Raw genomic sequence first — 15131 nt, forward strand, 5'->3', positions numbered from 1 at the left:
AGGATTACTAAATCACCCCAGCACCAGCCATCGTCTCGTCATGTCTCCTATTCATACTTTCCAGGATTTAAATTCTCAAAACCAGTCCCTGCCAGAAAGTAGCATGTGCTGAAATGTTAACCAAAGTGGCATCTTAAGAAGAAAGACTGCAGTCATGAGACTAGCCTGAAAGATAAGGATTAAAAACACCAGCACATCACTACCCCTTTCCCCTTGTCCAGCCTACCAGCCCCAGGAACAACGTCAGTAATAAATATTCTCACCCATTCACTGAGCATATTAGGGCTCGCACTGTCTTACACTTAGGAGATGCTGACTGAGCACCTACTAAGTGTCTGGTACTATACTAGATTTAAGGACAGAGAGATTTAAAAACAACAGTACCTGCACCATCCTGTCTCTTTCTGGTAGAGGGACAAATGATACTGCCCAAAACCAGAGGCTCTGCAGAAATTTTCACGGGAGGCTACAGTAACAGAACAGATGCCCATACATCTTTGCCATGTGACACAGTGACTTTTAACAGATGAAGCGACAGTGTGAGGGGAGGGAAACTTTTAAATCATGCCTGAATTTCTGCAATGGCTACTTCACCCCCTTCCTACCTTCAGTCCTGTCTCCTTCCAATTCATTTAACAATAAATGAACACCTACTATGCACCAGGCTTAAGGTTCTCAAGACTGATCTTACAAAATCACTTCTTTCAATAAGTCATCCTTCCACTCATAGAAATTCCCAACATTTCTGCTTGGCCTTCTGGGCTCAGAAATGGAATCCCTTCCTGTGGTTCCCTTTATTCCTCAAAACATGGTTTTCCAGAATCACCCTTCTGAAAACCCCTCACTGCCATGCTCTGTGTTCTGGGCTTCTCTCCAAGCCTGCTTTTAGCCAGTCATCACAAAACCCCCTTCTATGAAGACATCAGTAACTGAGAATATCTTATTTTGTTACTCCCCCTAGGGATGTCTGCATCCTAAGAGTGGAAAGTGCTTTTACAAAGGAATTAAAAATCTAACATTAGATTTCCAAGCCATGTGGAAGATCTGAGCCAGAGAATGGACTCTGTGCATCTGTGTCTGTGTGTGCATGTGTGTGTTAGGGGAACAGAGAGCAAAAGTGGGAATATTTGTAGTTAGAGTCACAAACCACACTGAACAGTATCCTCTTATCTTTGTCCTTGTTGATATAAACTTCTATGGATTTTTCTTAATTCATGGAGGTACCAGAGAAACATTTTTTTCTGCCAGTCCAACATGTGGCAGTCTTGATAGGTTCCATGTTTGCTCACTCCACCAGTATCCAGTAAGCTTGAAGAAAACACTTCCACAAACACTTTGATTTCCCTACCACCCAGGAACCACCTTTGCTAAAGACTTTTGCTTTACCAAACTGAATGTGCATCTCTCTCCTACCAACCACACCCTCCTTTCAACATCCACCAGCAGAAGATCTGGATCCCAGGACACTGACAAGATGCCACCTAGTGCAATTGACATCGGCTTATATATTTTGCAGCTATGATGAGGAGGAATCCAAAATACAAGCTAGCTCCAGAACACTGAGCAGACAGAAAGGCACCAACGCTTCCCAAGCAGGCTTCCCCATCCAACACCTAGTCACTGGATTGCATGCAGGTCGATCCACCCAACACATTATTCTACTTGTTCACTAATCCATGTCTATCTCATTGTCAACTTTGCACAAGGTGGCTCCCTTCCTTGGTGCCTTTGATACTCTCAGTCACATATAATTGCCTGTTGCAGAAACACCATTTGGCTGAGCTCTCTTCCAAACCACATTTCTTCTCTCAGTCTGCCTTGCATTTTTCTCTCTATAGAATTGCTCTCCTGTAACATTTGCTTCAACCGCTCATTTTTATAATGCTGCTCAGGCATCTCTGCTAATCAGACAACTATCTACTGAGCAGATTTCATGAGCCCAGCCCTGTTCCAGTTACAAAGCAGGACACAAAAGTCTCTTAATAATGTCTGCTCTCAGAGCATCTGAAATCTGTCTGAGGAGACAAAACAAATATACATGACAAGTGGAATGGTATGAAACAATAGAATAGAGAACACAAGGAACTAGATTCTTTGTAACTGCTAGAAGTCAGAGGATATCATCACAGTTGGCTGGGGTGATCTATCCATTCCCTTTCCCAGTCCTCCATCAGTGCCACCCCAGGCATATCTTCGAACAAAGCAACAACTTTCTGGGTGCTTACTCCATGAAAGGCACTGCTGAGAATGCAAGGATCCCTCTGCCCTCATGGAGAGAAAAAATGCAAATACAAAGAGCAGTACATTAAAGCAAGAGATAGAGAGGCAGAAAGTATACGGACTACAATGCTACTGCGCTCTTTATGGCTTTCAAGGAAAAATACCTGTTCAGCTGTTAGAAATGATGGAGATGATGGAATCAGAAAACTTAGTGGCTTAAAACAACCATTCCATTTTGCTCACAATTTTGCATTTTAGAAGTGTGAGTGGCTTGTCTCTCATCTATGTGACTTCAGCTTGGGTGGCTGGGTCTGGGGGATCTCCAGCTCCAACTCGTCCCCTTCACTCACATGTCTGGTGCATCTCTGCTCCTTGGTATCTCTCTACATGCACACATGCACACACGCACGCGTGCGCGCACGCACACACACACTGCATCACATCCTCCAGGATCCTCTGCACATGGCCTAGACTTTTTGCAGCATGGCAGGATCAGGGCATTCAGAGTCCATTCACGGCAGCTTAGGGTTCTATAAGGCCCAAACAGAAGCTGTCAGTGCTCTTAAAGGCAAAGTCCAGAATTGGTATAGCAACACTTTCATCATACTCTGTTGTAGTCCAAAGACATCACAGTCCAGCCTAGATTCAAGGGAAGGGCAAACAGACCCTCTGTGGAAGAGTATAAAGAATCTGTAGTCATCTTTAATTGAACACAGAGTAAATGAGAGAATATGATGGCATTGCATGGAATATAAATTTTTTCTATTTTGGGGAATCTTCAATTAATGTGATTTTTGCATATTCTAAACTCAAGTGGGAGAAGGCATAGCTAAGAAAAAAAAATCATCTTCTGCTTTGTATGCTTGCTTTCAGAAATATGAAAGATGTCCCTGGCAGGTAATAAATAATTGCCCTGGTTTAAATTGTTCCTGAAGAACTTTTTGGTACACTTTCATCTCATTCTTTGGAGGGAATCTTGAACTATCTTAAACAGAACAGACAATCTTTGCTCCCTTCCACATTTGAGGGGAAATAGAGAGCCTATACACCAGGTGAAACAAAAACGTGGTGACAGGGACCAGAGCGAGTGTCATTAGACGAAGTGGTCAGAGGAGCAACTGCCAGAAAAGAGAAACTAGAAGGACTTCTTAGGGCAGAGAAGACAGTTGAAAAGCTCTGAAACAATGGGATGTAGAGAGTAGGCCAGGACAGCTAGATCTTTCAACAGCAGAGAGCAAAGACTCATCACAGGGCAAAGGCTCATGGATCAGACTCTTACCTGCAAGGACCCTAGCTCTGAGGAATTGTAATACATAGGGAAGAACGAGAAGAGAGACTTTGGAACACTATAAACTTTTACCCCATGGTGATAGCAATGAATGTTGTGAAAGGTAGTTAAAGTCCAGACGTGTGTGAAAGGTAGGGCCAAGTTCTTGTGCTAAGGGTTTGCATATGAGGTGTGAGAGAAAGAGAAGACAAGGATAACTTCTAAATTTTTGCATGAACAACTGGAAAGTCTGCAAGGAGAGCAGGTTTAGGGAAAGATCAAGAGCTCAATTTTTAATACCTCCACCTGCCTATTAAACAACAAAGGAGAGATTACAAGGAGGTAGTTGAACATAAGAGTCTGGAGTTTAAGGGAGAAGAGCAGCCTAGAGATAAAAATTGGGAGCCATCAGCATATAGTTGGTGTTTAAGTCATAAGGCAAGATGAGTTCACCTACACGAAAGTGCAAATGGGGAAAAGAAGGCTATGTTCTGAGCCCATGGGTACTCCACCAGCTAGAGGTCAGGAAGTAACCAGCAAAGAAGTACTGTCCAAAAAGTTAGGAGACAAACATTACTAGATATAAAGAAAGTCACCAGGAAGATGTAGAAATTCTGTATTTGTCTGTAATAAACTATAATGGAAAAGAATTTTTTAAAAGAGTATAGCTATATACACATATATGTATAGTTGAATCACTTTGCTGTATACCTGAAACTAACACAATATTGTGAATCAAATATAATTCAATTAAAAATTTCGATAATTTTATGTACCTAAATATTGTCATCAAAAATACATAAAGCAAAAATTGACAAAACTTAAAGTAGCAGTATACAAATCCAAAATCATAGTTGGATATTTTAATGTGGCTTTCTCAGAGATGATAGAACAAGCAAGCAAAAAATCAGCAAGCATACTGAAGTATTTGAACAATAGTACCAATGAATTTGATTTACCTGGCATCCAATAAGGAGGGGAACTAACTGAAATATATACAGGTGTTACATAAAAGTAATCATTAATATTAAGCAGAGGATTAGCAGTGGTAGGTCACCAAGACTCATTCTAGGACTTGAAGGCAAGTAAGGATGTAGTCTTCCTGGAGCACAAGAACTGGGATGTCTGGTAGCTGCTAGACATTCAGTGGACCTGCCTGATGACATCTGGAGTCACAGAGTAGCTGTTGCCTGAGGTAGAGGAGGAACAAGCAATGCCCTAACTTCACCCTTCCTCCCACCCTCCGATCTACCAGTGCCATTTGCTGAACCCAACTGAAGGTTGATCGTCAAGGTGGTACCTGAAAAATGGAACCTGCAGAGGCCACCTCTCCTGCAATACAGAATAGACATAGAAAAGGGCACAGAATGAATATGAGAGAAACCAGGCAAATGACCAGCACATCACGTCCGTTGCTGGGTACTTCATAGGAAGGGCAATGGGGAATCACTGACTAGCTACACACAGGAAGTTACAATCTAATTGGCATTTTAAAAGTATTATATGCAGTGTAGGTTGTATTAAAGAGAGATGGACATGATAGTTAATTTTATTTGTCAAGTTGACTGGGCCATGGCATGCCCGAGAGTTGGTAAAACATTATTTCTCATGTGTCTGTGAGAGTGTTTTCAGAAGAGGTTAGCATTGGAATCAACAGACTGAGTAAAGAAGCTTCACCCTCCCCAGTGTGGGTAGGCATTGTCTCATCAGTTAAGGGCCCTACTGGAACAAAAAGGCAGAGGAAAGGCAAATGTGCTTCCTTTCTTCTTGAGCTTCATCTCCTCCTGGCCTTGGACATCAGAGATCCTGATTCTCTGGCCTTCAGACTCTGGGACTTAGACCAGTGGCCTCCATGGTTCTCAGGCCTCTGGTCTCAGAGTGAATTTTAACACCAACTTTCCTGGTTCTCTGGCTTGAAGATGGCATATCCTGGGACTTCTCAGCCTCCATAATTGTGTGAGCCAATTTCCATAATAAATCTCCTATTATACATCTCCATATATCCTATTAGTTCTGTGTCTCTGGAGAACCCCGATATGATGGCCAGTAGAACCGCCTTTATGAGGCTGTTGTGTCTCTCTCTAGGCATAGATTATGGTGATTTAGACTAAAGTTGCAGCAAAGGAGTGGACTGATTTGAAACAGATGTAAAAGTTAGGCTTGGGAGAACAAGAAACTGATGTCCAAATGAGGAGAGGGAGTCAAGGATGACTCCCAGGTTTCTCTCCTGAACAGCAGGGGAAAATGGAGGAGTCAGCTTCTGAGATAAGAAAAACAAATGGGGGGGAGCATATTTATAAGGAAAATGGTAAATTTAGTTTTGATAGTTGCAAGTCATCAAAATGGTGGGATCTGATGGTCAATGGATTATCTGGGGTTTGGGTTCGGAAGTAGGATCTGAACTTGGATTTACATTTGGAATCCATCAGCATATACCTGGTAACTGAAACCAAGGAAGTGGGTAAGATCACCTGGGAAGCTTAGGTACAATCAGAAAGGGGCCTAAATTTCAAGAAACACCAACATTAGAGAACAGATAGAGGAGAAAGAAAACAAAATTGGAAATGAGTCAAAGTAGAAGTCATAAGAAATTAAAAAGAATGTGATGCCAAGAAAGAGTGTGCATTAGAATGTTTTACAGGTGAAATGCAATTGAGAAGTCAAGAAGGTTAGAACTAAGATGTGACTTAAGTGAGTACTGTTTCTCCAGAGATTGGGAAGAAACTGAGCTGGATTATGAGATGAGGAAACAGTGACATCAAGTATGGACAGCCAGTATAAGAAGTTTGATTGGAAAAGGGAAGTGACAAATAGGGCAGCAATTATGAGTGGGTTTCACTGAACACCAGGAAGCATTATAAATTTTGGGGCAAGAGAAGGAATGACACCAGGAAGCATTATAAATTTTTGAGCAAGAGAAGGAATGACACCATGAAAACAAGGCTTTGAGAAAGTAATTTTCACCAGACTCTGAGAACATATGGGGTAGCCGATATATATTCACACCCCCAAGTTTCATTGCTCTGAGTGCCCACTGCTTTGACTAATAGGAAATGCAGACATTATAAGATTCTCCTTCACCAAGTGTATCCAGGGATCCCCAAGGGTGCCTGAAATGAATCCATCCTGGTCATCACTTGCCATCATCCCTATCAGAAGCCCTCATTCACAGCCAGCCTGCTAATCCCAACAAGTCTCAGCTGGTACCATTTCAATCTCCTTGCTCCTACCAGCTGGTCATGGTTGTTTTGAAGGTTGCAGCTGCCAACAGCACTGCCAGAGAATCACTCATGTCACTGGTTCTGCTGCCAGAAAGGGTGGGAGTCTGGAGCCCAACAGGCACCTGGTTAAATTGTTCATTGCTGCCTTCCATAGAGACCTCCCCATATACCCAGGCAGAGACTCCTACAAAGCAAGAACAACTGTGTGTGTGTGTGCAATGTTTACTGATAATAGCTGCCAGCCATTAAGTGTTGGCTGGGACATTCTCTACGTACTTTAACTCATGTAATTCTCACAACAACCCTCTGAGGCAGGTATGATTATGACCATTACTATTTTATAGCTGAGGAAACTGAGACACGGGAAAGTGAGATAACTTGACCAAGGTCATGAATCTAAAAGATTGAGGGGCAGAGTACACATGCATACAGTCAAGTCTAGCCATGGACACCAAGCTCATGACCACCACTCTCCATCGCCACTTTGACTTGATGCCTCTGATGCCCACCAGACCCCTCTTCCCTTATGATGTGCTCTCTTCTCATCCTTTTCTGAAATCTGGCTACAGATTCCACCCCAGCTCATCAGATCTATTTTTACATCTGGCTTGATGATGGGGAGGAAATTGTCTTAAACCCTCTGTCCTGTGTAAATTAGTGGGTATCTATTCTATAAATAGACTGTGGAAGGAGAAAGGGCTGCAGTTAAGCCCCAGATTAGCCAAGATGTGAGTATATCCAGGATACTGAGTGGCCTGTTATCTAAATCCTCCTACCACAAACACGAGGGCCAGGGCTCCTACCAAACCAAATATCCTGTTAGCCAAATACTGATCTGACCGAGGTGTGCTGGATGTACCCACGTAAGAACATCACTACTGTGCCTGCCATTTTTCTAACACAGCAGAAAATATAGGCCCATAGTAATCAGGTTATGTTTACCTTTTCTCCTTACAGAGATATTTCAAGAACCAGAATCCACTCTCTGCCTAGCTATGGCTTAGAAAATCTTAAGAAGCTGCGGGCCAGGTCGACCTACAACTTAAAAAAGCTTCCCAGTCTGGAAAAGTTTGTCACACTCATGGAGGCCAGCCTCACCTACCCCAGCCACTGCTGTGCCTTTGCAAACTGGAGGAGGCAAATGTGAGTCTTCTGGTGTCCATCCCTTGAGTCCCACTGGGGCATTTCTCCAGTGCAGAACTTGGTCCACAGCTTCTACATCTTTGTGGCATGAAGAGAATCTACTTTCAGAGATCTCCCTGTTGAAAGGCCTCAGGCATACTTTAGATAAAAGCTTTAGCATTTTCTTTGAAAAAATGGGCTTACAAGAGAAGGCTACCTCCACGGTAGACCTCCTATCAAATACTGAATGAGAGAACATGAAAAACTCCAAGCATGGTGCCTGGCTCATAATTAATGCTTAGTAAATATCTGTTCCCTTTTTCCTTTGTACCAACATGGATTTATCCTTCAAGTCCCAAACTCTGTACCCCATCAATGTGCCAGGGCCCGTCAAAGTCAACTTTGAAGGGGAGAGGCATAAATCCCATATCAGAGACACCCACAACACAGTCCAACCACTCTAAACCTCTCTAATCCATCTTTGGAGATTAGCACCTCACAGGGAGGACAAATATTGTAACATCTCTTCACTTTGGCTTTCTAGGCTGGTCAGGTTCGAGGAAGCCCCTATGTAAGAGGGTAATACAAATAAAGCCGTGTCCCAGTGGTTAACTGGTTAAAAAGTTGAAGTTATTGTAGACAGGTTCTGGAGACAGTGGAGAGTGAGTACTTTGGAGATTATACCGGATATTTAAAGGATCCACTGGAGGTATAATCCACTAAATATCAGGAGTTCTTACAGCTTTCTCCCTCTCCTGAACTCACGGATACAACCATCCCACGCAGCTGCATGCAGTCACATGGTACCTTGTCACCACTGCTGTACAGTAGCCCAGCACTAACACGGCTTCTGTGGCATTATTTCACCAGTTTATGCAGTCTCTTCTATTATTCAGCCTGAATATGTGACATGTCCTCTGTACTAAAGCAAAATAAAACAAAACAATCCAACAGTACACACCCTAAAATGTTCTCAAAGTAGGGAGTCCACACTCAGACCCCCTGGAAGGATCTGCAAGGAAGGGGCTACTTTTCAGAATAAGCACTCATCATTGAGAAACCATCCAGAATAGACACTCCTCACAGATGAGCTCAAGGGCCAGAGAATTTCTTCCTAATGACTAGAATTTAAGAGCTTGGGCTGAGGCAAAAGGCTTGCCTCTTTGATATTCTGGGAAGTTATTCCAGCCAGGGCAAAGAAAGATACTAATATCACCGCCGATTTAGTTCCACTAAATACCCCTCAGGAGAAATCTCAGAGGATGATCAGGCCACTGTAAGAGCTGCACATGGTGTGCTGTCTGGCCCAGCACCAATTCACCATTCTCTTTCTCTGTTGCTCAGACTTCTCTGGTCTTGCCACCTCTTGGAAGTACATATGTAGCCTCGGGGCTCTCCCAGCTAGAAATCCCCAGGTCTGCCTTACATTGTACCATGACCTGAAGCATTCCCTGATCCCTCCAGACCACCTGGCTCTTACCTTCTCTAGGTCCCTATTCTAACTCACCATCAGGGCAGGTCGAGTGCAGTCAAGGAGACGCCCAAGCCTCTTCTAGGAAGACATGCCACGCTGTAGTAACAAAAATCACAGCGGCATTTAGTCTTTGTATTTAACAAATTCACAAACAAATCTATATGCTTGGGCTATTTAGGAGAAAAATGCAGGATTTATTTTTTAAATGTTGTCATTCCATGGTATACCACAGTAGGTGCAGTTTGGTAATGAAATTTGAGTTTAAAGTTGTATGATGAAATTGTTCACCCAACCCTCACTTGGAAATAATGCCTCCAAGCGTAAATATTAGGCCCTTGGGATTGTGAGATGGCCAACGGCCCTCCTGGACTCACCAAAAGACCTTGTCAACCACACCCCTCATGTGTCCCTCTGTTATTTCCCTGTCATAGTTCTCTACTCATCTTGCAGTGCTATTTTGCCCTTGTTTTATTCTTTAAATTTTTCTTGTATTTAGACCTTTTCTTCACAGCTAGATTTTAAACTGATGCACTGTGGCACATGTATTAAGTACCCACATAGGATCTACACCCCAACGTGAACTTAGTCAGTAGCCACCATCACCTGTCTTTCAACTGTCTCACTGCCAGGCTCTGTAATACTTTGAACCTTTATCTCATTTAATTCTCACAAAGGTAACAATGCTATTTTTATTCCCTTCTCACAAAAGCAGACACTGAGGCTCAGAGACAATAAGTAACTTAACCAACACCAACTGAACTCAGATCCAAACTCTCTGGTCTGTCTGCCTCCAAAGCTCAGACTCTGGGCCACTATGCCGTGCACTTCCCAGGTGTCTGTTCACTGATTTATCGGGGCCCAGGAGTACCACCTTTCTAAACTCACCTGAAACTGAATTCCCAATTCTTAATGATACTTAGGGTTGGCCAAGTTACTGCAGATGCAAGACTTTATTTCCCTCGCTAACATTTTTGTTTCTATCCTTCCCTTAAAGACATGCATTGTTTACATTTCACCCACTGGGTCATGTCACTGGGTCACTTCTGTTTCAGGAAAGGGAAGCAATATATTTAAAATATGTTGGTAACAGCATCAACAATAAGCATCTTCACAGAAGCCAACAGAAGCCCTGGGAAGTGAAGGCTGTGTCTAGATGGTTAGTCAGACCCGTTGCAATGAACACAAATCACAGTCTGCAGGCACCGGGTTACTTACTTTCTATTCCTAGAACTGGGCTGCCGCTAATCCAATGACAGGGTTTAGGAGCTGGGAGTTAGAATGAGAAACAGAGTGATTCTCTGGTCCTCTCTTAGCCTGTCTCTGAACTTGCCTCATCTTTCTTGTAAGATCTCCGACTAAACCAAAAGATTTCCTGCACATCTTCAATTATGTGTATATTAATTGTTTAACCTCCTTAATGCAACCTGTGACTGAGGTGAGAAGCCCTATCAGTCTTCAAAAAGCAAACAAAAAAATGACACCTTCTCCAGGAAAAACAGAGTCCCTTGGGCCAAGGGAAAATGACTTCTGGGCAAGTCTGCTCACTTCCTTGGAGGGGAGAAAATAGGGAAGAGGGTTCTCACTAACAGCTCCTTCTCAGAAGTTGATGCGGAAGAGTTCAGTCCATGTCCATTAGCACATGTGGCCAGCCATCATCCTTTTGTAACCAATGGAATCTTTGCCTCCTCCACTCACCAGCCACCCTCCTTATGAAGGAGAAGGGAGGTCTTTGATGAGTTTTAACACTCACTTTCCCACTCACTTATTAGATTATGTTAAGGCTTGAGAGAAATTCAGTCACTTAACATTGCCATGAGCTTGTCCTTAAGGAAGGGAGGGAGGGATTGTGTGTGTGTGTGTGTGTGTGTGTGTGTGTGTGTGTGTGTGTGTGTGTGTTTCCATCCCAAAAAAAGATCCAGTGTGAAACAGCCCCATTCCTTAAGCCTTTGCTTCAAAACAGAACTACCACCCTCTGTCTCTATGTGCATTAACCACTTGTCTGGATAAAATATTTATCGTCTGGCTTTCATTCAATCCCTTCTGGAAGTGCTTCTATTCTGTTGACAAGGCCTCTTGTACACTTGGGTTTAAAAGAAAAACTAAGACAGAGAAGTGAGCCCAAGAAGAGCCATCTCTCCAGGGATGAGTTACAATCTCAGAATATATTAGGCCCCGTGCAACCTGCATTTGTTTTCTGGAGCAGTCACTAGTGAACTATTTAATATGAGAGTGCCAGGCTTACCTTGCAGACAAATACATGCCTGAGGCCTGTTGTGGCCCCCAGGGGAATGAAATAATAAAGAACAGGGCCCTCAGTAACATTTCAGGCAAATTAGCAGACCTCCCAGTAGCCTGAGTATCAAAGAATCAGGGACAGGGCTGACTGGGAACTAACTACAGCCTCTGATCTTCTGATTTACGTAGATAAAGTCAATTTTTATTTGAGTCAGAAAACAATCCAGATCGTCCAGGACTGGAGTTCAGAGTAGAGGAAGGGGGCTATATCCTACTCAGGAATAGTAAGAGAGAGCTGAATGGAGATGGGGAAGGGAGAGGGTGGAGTGGATATCAGGTCTGTAAATTATCTGCACTTAACAGCAAGGCTTATCTAGTCCCAGGCGCCTTCCTCCCCACAATCAGGTTGTGGCCAGATGGTTTCCCCAGTGGGCTGTCCAACTCTAGGAATATACACACGAGTTATTCTGTTCATTTCCAGTAAGCAGCATTAACCCTTGAGCTTAGCCTCAAGGGTAGACAAACTGTTATGAAAAAAACAAAACAAAACAAAAAAACAACCTCAGGAAGAAACCCCATTCTCTATTCTGTGTCAAGACAGTGATACATTTGCCATTCTGGATCTAACATGTTGATTCAATTCCTTTTTGTATTTTTCTAGCTCCAACCTTCATCCAATTTGCAACAAATCTATTTTAAGGCAAGATGTTGATGATGTGACTCAGGCAAGGGGTCACAGAGTCTCTGTAGCAGAAGAAGATGAGTCCAGTTATGCCAAAGTATTTGACATGATGTACAGTGACTTTGACTATGACTTATGCAATGAAGTGGTTGATGTGACTTGCTCCCCCGAGCCAGATGCATTCAATCCGTGTGAAGATATTATGGGGTATGATATCCTCAGAGTCTTGATATGGTTTATTAGCATCCTGGCCATCACTGGGAACATCATCGTGCTGCTGATCCTGATCACCAGCCAATACAAACTCACAGTCCCCCGGTTCCTTATGTGCAATCTGGCCTTTGCCGATCTCTGCACTGGAATCTATCTGCTGCTCATAGCATCCGTTGATATCCACACCAAAAGCCAGTACCACAACTATGCCATTGACTGGCAAACTGGAGCAGGCTGTCATGCTGCTGGCTTTTTCACTGTCTTTGCCAGTGAGCTCTCAGTCTACACTCTGACAGCCATCACGCTGGAAAGATGGCATACCATCACCCACGCCATGCAGCTAGAATGCAAAGTGCAGCTCCGCCATGCTGCCAGTGTCATGCTGGTAGGCTGGGTCTTTGCTTTTGCAGTCGCCCTCTTTCCCCTCTTTGGCATCAGCAGCTACATGAAGGTGAGCATCTGCTTGCCCATGGATATTGACAGCCCCTTGTCACAGCTTTATGTGATGTCCCTCCTTGTGCTCAATGTCCTGGCCTTTATGGTCATCTGTGGCTGCTACACTCACATCTACCTCACAGTGAGGAACCCCAACATCATGTCCTCCTCTAGTGACACCAAGATTGCCAAGCGCATGGCCATGCTCATCTTCACGGACTTCCTCTGCATGGCACCCATCTCCTTCTTTGCCATCTCTGCCTCCCTCAAGGTGCCTCTCATCACTGTGTCCAAGTCAAAGATCCTCCTGGTCTTGTTCTACCCCATCAACTCCTGTGCAAACCCCTTCCTCTATGCCATCTTCACCAAGAATTTCCGCAGGGATTTCTTCATTCTGCTGAGCAAGTTTGGCTGCTATGAAATCCAAGCCCAGACTTACAGGACAGAAACCTCATCCAATGCCCACAAGTTTCATCCAAGAAATGGCCACTGCCCTCCAACTCCCAGGGTTACCAATGGTTCCAATTACACACTTATCCCCCTAAGCCACTTAGTCCATAACTGAAACACAGTGTGCAAATGTTTCTGAGTGTTGCACAATAATTATGTCTTGCCTTTGAAGAATATGTCATGGCATAACTGACAAGAGTATTTCTACATAGTTCATCAAATTTAATCTTCCTGGCACATCTATAAGGTAAACTGGTCAGAAACTATTAACTCTGTGTGATAAATTAGGAAGCTGAAGTATTAATAACAACATTAATAATTAAAATAATGTAATACTACATCACATTTGTTTTCTGCTTTGTAATGTTCCCAGTCCTTTTGTTCGTATCATCTCAACTGATCCCTATAAATGTCCTATTAAATAGGCAGAACAGGGATTATTCTTGGAATTTCACAGATGAAGACACCAAGACTCAAAGGGTTAAGTGACTTGTTCAAAATTGCTTGATTTATAAGAGGCAGAGCCAAAATTAGGTGTTCTGACTCCCAGAGAACTTCCAAGAGATGCAGCACAATGTTCATTCAATCAGTCAATCAGTCACTCAGCAAATATTTATTAAGCACCTATGTGATGGCTTTGTAATGTGTCAACTTGAGTAGGCTGAACTACATTTCCCAGAATTCCCTTTCTTATATGTTCCCCATTAGGGTGGGTCCCAGGGAAGATTCTTAGGAAAACAGGAGGGCAGAAGGGAAGCTGCAGCCACTCTGTCACTCACACACTTGTTGCTCATTGGCTGATTCAGCTCACTGCTGTGAAGCAGCAGCTGGGCCCACAATTGCTCCACAGTCCCCTGGATCCTTCTTCAGGTTCTCTACCTCCTGAGCCAGTTTTGTGTGTTTAGGTCCTTGATGAAGAAGCTCAGAGTCTTCAGAACACTTTCATAACCAAGGTCAGAGGCAACAAGAACAGAAATGGAGCTCAGGTGGACCTTGTGGGGTTTCATCTTGTGCTTGTGGTTTCAAGCATGCTTGTGATCCTCCCTTCATGACTACCTGCCCTGGGGACCTCAAGTTCCTGCATCAGATGAAAACATCCTTACAGAGACTGCTTAACCAACCTCCACAACTGTGTAAGCCAGTTCCCTGTAACAAATGTCTACCACATGGATACATACATGCATACATGACTGGTTTGGCTTTAGTTGAATCCTTATTGATAGAAGATACAACCTATATGGCATGCATATGGATTATAATGTAAGAACATAGCAGCTTTGGAATCAGAGCTGAGACTTTATTCTTGCTTCATGGTAAGCCAGGACTCCTCCTCTCTAGGCTCAGTTTCTTCCTTTCTTCCCGCTTCCTCTGTAAGCGGGAGTTAGTTATAATATTTAACTACTGGGCTTATTATAAGAATTGGACAAGAAAATGGGCATAAAGCACCTAATGCTGTAACTGGCTTGATAAATGCTAGTTTATTTCCCTCCTCCCAGATCAATGCCTGGGCTAGTGCCTAGTTCTCCTGACCCATGATCTAGGACTCATTCTGTTACACCATACTGTTCCTAATAAATAACTATATTTCCCATATCTATTTTCATCAATGACCCCACCTCGATAATCTGGATCATAAATGCCAACCACAAATCCGCATCAAGCACTGTGCTGTTGCCAGCCCACAAAGCTCTGAGTCTCCTCTCAGAGTCCCCCTTCACATGTTGAAGCCAATCCTTCCTCCTCTTGCTCCATGGTAAACATTTCAAAAGTTGGTCCCAAATGCATTAACAAAGAAGTCCTTATACGACTGAA

The 15131-nt window shown here is 43.3% G+C and overlaps 1 protein-coding gene across 1 annotated transcript in view; it reads left to right on the forward strand.

The window, feature by feature from the left end:
* Nucleotides 1–13434, forward strand: part of FSHR (follicle stimulating hormone receptor) — a 152431-nt gene extending 138997 nt beyond the window's left edge. Inside the window, exons 9-10 of the mRNA XM_010984039.3 lie at nucleotides 7666–7851; nucleotides 12201–13434. Of these exons, the coding sequence (XP_010982341.3) occupies nucleotides 7666–7851; nucleotides 12201–13434 (1420 nt within the window). The remainder of the gene's footprint in view (nucleotides 1–7665; nucleotides 7852–12200) is intronic.
* The last annotated feature ends 1697 nt before the right edge of the window (nucleotides 13435–15131 follow it).

This window comes from Camelus dromedarius, chromosome 15 (assembly GCF_036321535.1).
Source record: "Camelus dromedarius isolate mCamDro1 chromosome 15, mCamDro1.pat, whole genome shotgun sequence".
Lineage (NCBI taxonomy): Eukaryota > Metazoa > Chordata > Mammalia > Artiodactyla > Camelidae > Camelus > Camelus dromedarius.